Here is a 10,021-nt window from a genome sequence, read left to right as displayed (position 1 = left end):
GTGTGCGGCGTTAGTGGCAATAGTGCGAAGGCCTTTTACGACCACATTCAGTCTAGGTCTCATCGCATTCAAGTTGCCAACGCTAAGGAGACTCCGCGTTGTATCCCTTGCAATCGCGTCTTTGAGTCTCACGGGCACCTGAAGTGCCACGAGAACGGTGCCGCACACTTAAAGGTAGTTTGTGAACAGAATAGTTAGGGATTTCATCCAAATAAATTCACATATCTGTTCGCAAATTTCTCCTAGTGCAACTTCATAGTAATCATATCGAATTTCTTAGACGGGTGGGCTTGCCATTGTGTTGACTATCGGTTAACGGCTTGGGATCCCCGAACGGATTTTCGAATACTTGAAGTTTATTTGCACTAAAATGGAAGATCAAGGAGGAGGAGGATCCATCAGAATCGACAAACTGACGGACTCCAACTTCTACGTGTGGAAGCAGAAAATACAACTTCTGCTTGCTCTACGTGATGTTGACCAATACATCGTTGAGGGAAGAGTTCCAAGTGAGGAACGCGCGGAAGAGCGTAAGAAGTGGATCAGAGGTGACAGTAAAGCTAAAGCACTGATTGGTCTCTCCCTATCAGATGAGCATCTTGAGCATGTACGTGATGTTGATACTGCTCATGAGATGTGGGAAGCTATTGTCAACGTGTTTGAGAGGCACACTTTGCTGAACAAACTAGCTGCACGTCGTGAGTTCTACACTGTGAAGATGCTTTCCGGTGAAAAGGTGCTTGCATACATCAATCGTGTCAAGCAGCTGGCAGCCATCCTCAAGTCAATGAGCGTAAACATCGATGACAAGGAGATGGCCATGGCAGTGCTCAACGGTCTGCCTGCCCGTTTCGAGGCTCTCATCGTTGCACTTGATGCTCTCGGTAATGAGGAAAAGATATTCAGTTTGGACTTTGTGAAGAGTCGTCTGCTGCAGGAAGAGCAACGAGCAAACATGAAGTCTAGCTCCTCACAGACATCGGCTCTGGTTAATCGTGCCCCGAACAATCGGGACATAAACGATTACAAATGCACGAACTGCGGTCATACAGGCCATACGGCAACCCGCTGCTGGGGAAAGGATTTGAATGGGCGTCGCCCGGCTCCTCCTAGCACATATAAACCGCGTATGTCTCAGCGGAAACAATCTGCATTTGTCACACAGAAACCTGATCCCGACATGGTTGTAAACAGCGTCGACTTCACATGTCTGATGTCGAAAGCTTCGCACACGAACGATATGGAGATGTCGCCTTCGTGGCTCGTAGATTCAGCTTGTACAGCTCATATTACATATGACCGATCTTTGTTTGCAACGTATGAGCCACTTGAATCCGCCTCTGTTCAGATGGGAACCAAGGCTAGTGCAAAGGTTGCCGGCCGTGGTGACGTTCACTTGAAGTTAAATGTGAATGGCCGCATGGAACCGTGCAAGTTGACGGATGTATTGCACGTTCCGGACTTTGCGTTCTCTCTGCTCTCTGTCAGTCGAATGACTGAACTTGGACTAAAAGTTGGGTTCGAAAATGGAAAATGCATGATCAGACGAGGCTCAACTGTAGTGGCGACTGCGACATTGGTTGGAGAACTTTACGTTCTCGACATCGTCAGTGACATCGGATCTGCACATGCTGCCACCCTGCAAACGTGGCATGAGCGCTTTGCACATGTGCATTCTCAAGGTATTGCTTCGATGATTCGTGACAATGTGGTAAGTGGAGTCAAACTACTTGGTAATGAGGCTAACAAAATTAACAACACTGACAATGATTGCATCTCTGAAAAATGTTCTGCGTGCGTCTACGGCAAAGCCAATCGATCTGTGATCCCAAAAGAGCGGTCCTCGAGGCGGGCATACTTCTGTCTAGACTTAGTTCACTCTGATGTTTGTGGCCCCTTAGAGGTGCAGTCCATTGGTGGTGCCAAGTACTTCATTACCTTCATAGATGATCACTCAAACTGGTCAGTAGTGTACCCTATACACCATAAATCAGAAGCATTTGAACGATACAAAATGTTTGCACAACTTGCTCAGACTCACACTGATCGCAAAATCAAAGTGCTTCGCACCGATCGAGGTGGTGAGTATCTGTCCACGGAGTTTAAGTCTTTTCTGATTGCAAATGGTACTCAGCATCAAATGACGACCGCGTACACTCCGGAGCAAAATGGCGTCGCCGAACGACTGAACAGAACTTTGGTAAACTTGGTGCGCTCCATGCTAGCGCACAAGAAAGTTACAAAGGGGTTCTGGGCAGAAGCACTTGCCAATGCAGTGTACGTTCGAAATCGAGTCACGTCACGTGCCATTCCCCCCAAGATGACCCCCTACCACTTATGGATGAAATCTGTGCCAAATGTTGGTCATTTGCGTGTTTTCGGTTCAAAGTGTTGGTATACATTACCAAAACACAACATCCAGAAACTTGACGCCCGTGCAAAGGAGGCAATGTTTCTAGGGTATGCTGAAAATACGAAAGCTTACAAGTTGTGGGATGGTGATTTGCACAAAGTGATCGTATCCAGAGATGTTACTTTTGACGAGTCCACGGGAGGCAAATCTGGTGAACCGATGGATACAAACGAGGAGGCTTCAACTGATGATGACACAATTAACTTGAACATCGATGAGGAAGTTGCAGAAAATGATGAAGTGGCATCAGAAGTATCATTGCCGGATGAACAACAAGACTCTGATGAATCCTCCAACTCCTCCCCAACTGCAGGGGAGGACGAAACTAATGGTAGGTTCGGAGGGGCAAGGGAAAGAAGGAAGGCAGGTTGATGTGTGTGAGTGAAGGATTTGGTACCGAGGTTTACTTTGAAGCCGTTTTCCTGCAATACTTATACACTTGGAGTGCTACACTATCGCTCTACTCCGACTCCCAGTAAACCATACTCTACTATGCGCGACCAAGCGCGGTCCTCTTGTGGCCCGACCATACTGTTCGATTTCCACCTTACGAATCGATTCGTAACTATTAGCTCACAACTATTTCTACACATTCCAAATGACTGTAAACCATGGCCCTATGCATGCAACTGTTTCACACCTTACTAATCTGCATCCAGTCATGCCAGACTTCATTGTTGTGCAACGAACAACTTGGCACTTGTCTATTTCCAACAACGCAAACGTCTTTCATATCACAATCGCCATACGTATCCTTGTTTCTCACCTTACTAATTTCGCCAAGCACTGTCAGATAATTATGGCAAGTTATAACAATGTGCATCCAGACTTTCTACACAACTCATATGAGAATACATGTAAATCACACGAGTACTGTCATGAACTTGCATCCAACGGCGCACCATGACGAGAGCACAGTGCAACGGCGCGTGCTCAGGCAAGACTCGCATACAGCGTGACGCGTACACAGAATAATCGCACAACTGTATTCCTCTCGCGAGAAGTACTTGTTGTACTTTTGATTCACATGTACTGTACTCGGACACGCGCAGGATCGCAAACAGTCTGACACTGTAAAACTGTAAACCCTCATGTGCATACACCTGGATGCGTGTACATGTGTACGTACACGAATCCACCTGGCGACGTGTACATGTGTACACGGCATACATGTGTCCCGCCCGGGGGCCCCATGCAATTACCCATTACAACCATGGCAAACCACTTGAAACCCCCAAAACAACGTAATTATGGCATATACAGGCCATTTAAAGTACATCACAAGGCCAATGACGCACACGTGGACAACGCTCGACCAATAGATTTGCAGCATTAGACCTGAGGGCCAATAGAATTGCAGTATTTCCTGTGTAGTCTATAGTGCTACGGGCCAGGGTTCCACTTGGCAAAACTATGCAAATTTGCATGACCCTCCGAGAGGCCACTTTCGTCCCCGGAACCCCAAAATCTGGGATTTTACACGTGTCATGTCGTGATATGGGTAAGAGCGCCCGGACCATGCAGTCATGTACACGTGTCACTCGATTTTGACCTTTTCAGATAACAGCATGTGGTCGCACATTCTCAATAAAGGAGGCAATGTTTCTGGGGTATGCTGAAAATACGAAAGCTTACAAGTTGTGGGATGGTGATTTACACAAAGTGATCGTATCCAGAGATGTTACTTTTGACGAGTCCACGGGAGGCAAATCTGGTGAACCGATGGATACAAACGAGGAGGTTTCAACTGATGATGACACAATCAACTTGAACATCGATGAGGAAGTTGCAGAAAATGATGCAGTGGCATCAGAAGTATCATTGCCGGATGAACAACAAGACTCTGATGAATCCTCCAACTCCTCCCCAACTGCAGGGGAGGACGAAACCACCGAAACAGTTGACCAACACGTAGTTGAGGAAGAAACGATTGATCCGCCAACTAATCTCCGTCGGTCCACTCGCATTCGCAAAACGCCTGGGGCGTGGTGGGCAGCAGCTTTGGTGACTACTGGACTCCTTAGCCACGCCCATGTGATAACGGAAATCCCAAACTCGTACAAGAAAGCTATGGATTCTCCAAAAGCTCGCTTCTGGCAGAAGGGGATCGACAAAGAACTTGCTTCACAACACAAAAACAAAACATGGACACTTGTTCCAAGATCTCAAGCATCAAACGTCCTGACGTCCAGGTGAGTTTTCGGAGTGAAGCAACTTCCTGACGAGTCCGGAAAATTGGTCGAAACTGCAAAGGGACGTCTTGTGGCACGAGGCTTTCAACAAGTAGAAGGCATCGATTACACTGAAACTTTCGCCCGTGTCATCAAGTTCACAACTATCCGTCTGCTGCTGGCACTGGTTGCGCACTTTGACCTTGAGCTGCATCAGATGGACGTGGTGACTGCCTTCCTCAACGGTGAACTTCACGAAGAAATCTACATGGAGCAACCTGAAGGATGCATCGACAAAGTCAAACCTGATTCGGTGTGTAAACTTTTGAAAGCAATCTATGGTCTTAAGCAAGCCCATCGCCAATGGCATAGTAAGATCGATGAGTTTCTGATCACTGAACTTGGTTTCAACACTACACGCAGCGACCCATGTCTTTACATTCGACGTCAAGGCAATGTCATCATGATTATCGCGTTGTACGTGGACGATCTGCTGCTAGCTGGAAGTGACTTGGAGGCCATATTATGGATGAAAAATGAACTCAACAAACGATTTGATATGAAAGACCTTGGCGAGGCGAAGACTTGTATTGGTCTAGAGATCGACCGTATACGTTCTAAACACGCCCTGACCGTCACGCAGTCGAAGTATGCCCAAGCAGTACTGAAACGGTTCAAAATGTCGGCATGCAATCCTTGCGTTACTCCGATGGAACAGTCTCGACATGTCACAATGCAAGTGGCCGAAACTGGCACTGATGACAACCCATGCTTTGAACCATATCGTCAGGCCATTGGATGTCTAATGTTCCTAATGGTCGGGACCCGCCCCGATATTGCGTATGCCATTGGAAAGTTATCTCAACACTGTGCCGACCCTCACGATTCGCATTGGACAGGTGTGAAACGTGTTTTGAGATACTTGCGTGGGTCCCAGCATCTTGGAATAGTGTTTGGTAAAGATGATCTTGGTACGGAACTTCATGGGTATAGCGACGCAGATTGGGGTGGATGCCTTGAATCACGGAAATCAACGAGTGGGTACGTGTTCAAGCTTTGTGATGGGCCTATCAGTTGGGCTTCCCGGAAACAAACAGTAGTTGCAAAGTCTACTTGTGAGGCAGAATACATCGCACTCAGTGAAGCATGCAAAGAGGCCGCGTGGCTTCGACGCTTCCATGCCGATGTACTTGGTGCGAATTCGGATCCAACAATTTGCGTTGGATGTGACAACGCTGGTACGATTGCGTTTGCTCAGAACGAATCTACAAAGCTTTGTGATGGGCCTATCAGTTGGGCTTCCCGGAAACAAACAGTAGTTGCAAAGTCTACTTGTGAGGCAGAATACATCGCACTCAGTGAAGCATGCAAAGAGGCCGCGTGGCTTCGACGCTTCCATGCCGATGTACTTGGTGCGAATTCGGATCCAACAATTCGCGTTGGATGTGACAACGCTGGTACGATTGCGTTTACTATTGAAAATGTGCGACCACATGCTGTTATCTGAAAAGGTCAAAATCGAGTGACACGTGTACATGACTGCATGGTCCGGGCGCTCTTACCCATATCACGACATGACACGTGTAAAATCCCAGATTTTCGGGTTCCGGGGACGAAAGTGGCCTCTCGGAGGGTCATGCAAATTTGCATAGTTTTGCCAAGTGGAACCTTGGCCCGTAGCACTATAGACTACACAGGAAATACTGCAATTCTATTGGCCCTCAGGTCTAATGCTGCAAATCTATTGGTCGAGCGTTGTCCACATGTGCGTCATTGGCCTTGTGATGTACTTTAAATGGCCTGTATATGCCATAATTACGTTGTTTTGGGGGTTTCAAGTGGTTTGCCATGGTTGTAATGGGTAATTGCATGGGGCCCCCGGGCGGGACACATGTATGCCGTGTACACATGTACACGTCGCCAGGTGGATTCGTGTACGTACACATGTACACGCATCCAGGTGTATGCACATGAGGGTTTACAGTTTTACAGTGTCAGACTGTTTGCGATCCTGCGCGTGTCCGAGTACAGTACATGTGAATCAAAAGTACAACAAGTACTTCTCGCGAGAGGAATACAGTTGTGCCATTATTCTGTGTACGCGTCACGCTGTATGCGAGTCTTGCGTGAGCACGCGCCGTTGCACTGTGCTCTCGTCATGGTGCGCCGTTGGATGCAAGTTCATGACAGTACTCGTGTGATTTACATGTAATCTCATGTGAGTTGTGTAGAAAGTCTGGATGCACATTGTTATAACTTGCCATAACTGTCTGACAGTGCTTGGCGAAATTAGTAAGGTGAGAAACAAGGATACGTATGGCGATTGTGATATGAAAGACGTTTGCGTTGTTGGAAATAGACAAGTGCCAAGTTGTTCGTTGCACAACAATGAAGTCTGGCATGACTGGATGCAGATTAGTAAGGTGTGAAACAGTTGCATGCATAGGGCCATGGTTTACAGTCATTTGGAATGTGTAGAAATAGTTGTGAGCTAATAGTTACGAATCGATTCGTAAGGTGGAAATCGAACAGTATGGTCGGGCCACAAGAGGACCGCGCTTGGTCGCGCATAGTAGAGTATGGTTTACTGGGAGTCGGAGTAGAGCGATAGTGTAGCACTCCAAGTGTATAAGTATTGCAGGAAAACGGCTTCAAAGTAAACCTCGGCACCAACTCCTTCACTCACACACATCAACCTGCCTTCCTTCTTTCCTTTGCCCCTCCGAACCTACCATTAGGTTATGGGCCCAGTCCCTCGCTGTCGTTTCACTGCATGAGTCTGTTGTTCTCGTTCCGTTGTTTCTGCCGTCGTTGTCGCTGTCGTTTTCGCTGCCGTTTCTCGTCGTTCTTTCCGCTGGTCTTCTCGCTGTCGTTGTCGCTCTCGTTCTTGCCGTCGTTCTTGGTTTTGGTTTTCGCTGCTGCTGTCGTTCTTGGTCTCTTGTGTGAATTGGTTTTGGTCATCGCCCCCGCTGTCTTCGTTGTCTTCGTTCTTGGTTTGGCTTTTGTTCTTGCTGTGGTTCTTGCTGCTGTCTCTGTCTTTGGTCTTCGTCTTCGTTTCCGCTCCCGCTACCGCCGTCGTCGTCAATCTCGCATTTGGTTTTTCTTCGTTCTCTCATGCAAAGTAAGTTTTGAGTTTCTTTCCATTTCCTACACATCTAAGTGATTGTCTTTGCACGTTTTGGTGGTTCTTAAGAGCAATAATTCCAAAATCTGTTACTGACAATTATCTTCATATTCCTTATTGTGAATACCTGTTTTTACGGGGTTGTGTTAGATCTGGAATTAGTACCGGTGCGCTCTGCGCCTGGGAAGCTGGTCACCGGTCGAACGGTTCGGACATCGGAGGTCGTATCCGTTGAGGTGCTTGAGCCTGAGGATCAACCTTCACCTCGGCTCGCGCTTCCGGGTCCGTCCTCGAGTTGCGCACCATATAGGATTCCTCGTATTCCGCGCTCTGTTCCCGCACCAATAAAGAGAACTACGCATCGACTTTCTGCTCGGAAAGCGGCTGTTCTCGCGGATAAAGAGTTTAAGCGTGAGCGCAAGAGGAATCGTAAGGTGTGCCCGCGGTATAAGCGGTATTGTAAAGTGTGCGGCGTTAGTGGCAATAGTGCGAAGGCCTTTTACGACCACATTCAGTCTAGGTCTCATCGCATTCAGGTTGCCAACGCTAAGGAGACTCCGCGTTGTATCCCTTGCAATCGCGTCTTTGAGTCTCACGGGCACCTGAAGTGCCACGAGAACGGTGCCGCACACTTAAAGGTAGTTTGTGAACAGAATAGTTAGGGATTTCATCCAAATAAATTCACATATCTGTTCGCAAATTTCTCCTAGTGCAACTTCATAGTAATCATATCGAATTTCTTAGACGGGTGGGCTTGCCATTGTGTTGACTATCGGTTAACGGCTTGGGATCCCCGAACGGATTTTCGAATACTTGAAGTTTATTTGCACTAAAATGGAAGATCAAGGAGGAGGAGGATCCATCAGAATCGACAAACTGACGGACTCCAACTTCTACGTGTGGAAGCAGAAAATACAACTTCTGCTTGCTCTACGTGATGTTGACCAATACATCGTTGAGGGAAGAGTTCCAAGTGAGGAACGCGCGGAAGAGCGTAAGAAGTGGATCAGAGGTGACAGTAAAGCTAAAGCACTGATTGGTCTCTCCCTATCAGATGAGCATCTTGAGCATGTACGTGATGTTGATACTGCTCATGAGATGTGGGAAGCTATTGTCAAAGTGTTTGAGAGGCACACTTTGCTGAACAAACTAGCTGCACGTCGTGAGTTCTACACTGTGAAGATGCTTTCCGGTGAAAAGGTGCTTGCATACATCAATCGTGTCAAGCAGCTGGCAGCCATCCTCAAGTCAATGAGCGTAAATATCGATGACAAGGAGATGGTCATGGCAGTGCTCAACGGTCTGCCTGCCCGTTTCGAGGCTCTCATCGTTGCACTTGATGCTCTCGGTAATGAGGAAAAGATATTCAGTTTGGACTTTGTGAAAAGTCGTCTGCTGCAGGAAGAGCAACGAGCAAACATGAAGTATAGCTCCTCACAGACATCGGCTCTGGTTAATTGTGCCCCGAACAATCGGGACATAAACGATTACAAATGCACGAACTGCGGTCATACAGGCCATACGGCAACCCGCTGCTGGGGAAAGGATTTGAATGGGCGTCGCCCGGCTCCTCCTAGCGGATATAAACCGCGTATGTCTCAGCGGAAACAATCTGCATTTGTCACACAGAAACCTGATCCCGACATGGTTGTAAACAGCGTCGACTTCACATGTCTGATGTCGAAAGCTTCGCACACGAACGATATGGAGATGTCCCCTTCGTGGCTCGTAGATTCAGCTTGTACAGCTCATATTACATATGACCGATCTTTGTTTGCAACGTATGAGCCACTTGAATCCGCCTCTGTTCAGATGGGAACCAAGGCTAGTGCAAAGGTTGCCGGCCGTGGTGACGTTCACTTGAAGTTAAATGTGAATGGCCGCATGGAACCGTGCAAGTTGACGGATGTATTGCACGTTCCGGACTTTGCGTTCTCTCTGCTCTCTGTCAGTCGAATGACTGAACTTGGACTAAAAGTTGGGTTCGAAAATGGAAAATGCATGATCAGACGAGGCTCAACTGTAGTGGCGACTGCGACATTGGTTGGAGAACTTTACGTTCTCGACATCGTCAGTGACATCGGATCTGCACATGCTGCCACCCTGCAAACGTGGCATGAGCGCTTTGCACATGTGCATTCTCAAGGTATTGCTTCGATGATTCGTGACAATGTGGTAAGTGGAGTCAAACTACTTGGTAATGAGGCTAACAAAATTAACAACACTGACAATGATTGCATCTCTGAAAAATGTTCTGCGTGCGTCTACGGCAAAGCCAATCGATCTGTGATCCCAAAAGAGCGGTCCTCGAGG

General features: G+C 47.5%; 1 protein-coding gene across 1 annotated transcript; it reads left to right on the top strand.

Annotated features, from left to right (window-relative positions):
* Nucleotides 1–370: 370 nt before the first annotated feature.
* On the top strand, nucleotides 371–3,061 carry CHC_T00000348001 (hypothetical protein). Its single transcript, XM_005709901.1, has 6 exons — nucleotides 371–736; nucleotides 899–1,708; nucleotides 1,742–1,966; nucleotides 2,036–2,564; nucleotides 2,691–2,744; nucleotides 2,859–3,061. Exons 1-6 carry the CDS (start codon nucleotides 371–373, stop codon nucleotides 3,059–3,061), a joined length of 2,187 nt encoding a protein of 728 aa, XP_005709958.1.
* Nucleotides 3,062–10,021: the final 6,960 nt, after the last annotated feature.

This window comes from Chondrus crispus, genomic scaffold, assembly GCF_000350225.1.
Source record: "Chondrus crispus Stackhouse genomic scaffold, scaffold_499, whole genome shotgun sequence".
Classification (NCBI taxonomy): domain Eukaryota; phylum Rhodophyta; class Florideophyceae; order Gigartinales; family Gigartinaceae; genus Chondrus; species Chondrus crispus.
The sequence above is the reverse complement of the archived record's forward strand: the minus strand, read 5'-3'. Positions and strand labels throughout refer to the sequence as shown.

Coding starts and splice junctions, on each gene's coding strand:
- CHC_T00000348001 (XM_005709901.1), top strand. CDS start 371: ATGGAAGATCAAGGAGGAGGAGGATCCATCAGAATCGACAAACTGACG. Junction 737..898: donor AGATGCTTTCCGGTGAAAAG/GTGCTTGCATAC, acceptor AATGAGGAAAAG/ATATTCAGTTTGGACTTTGT. Junction 2,745..2,858: donor AGGGGAGGACGAAACTAATG/GTAGGTTCGGAG, acceptor ATACACTTGGAG/TGCTACACTATCGCTCTACT.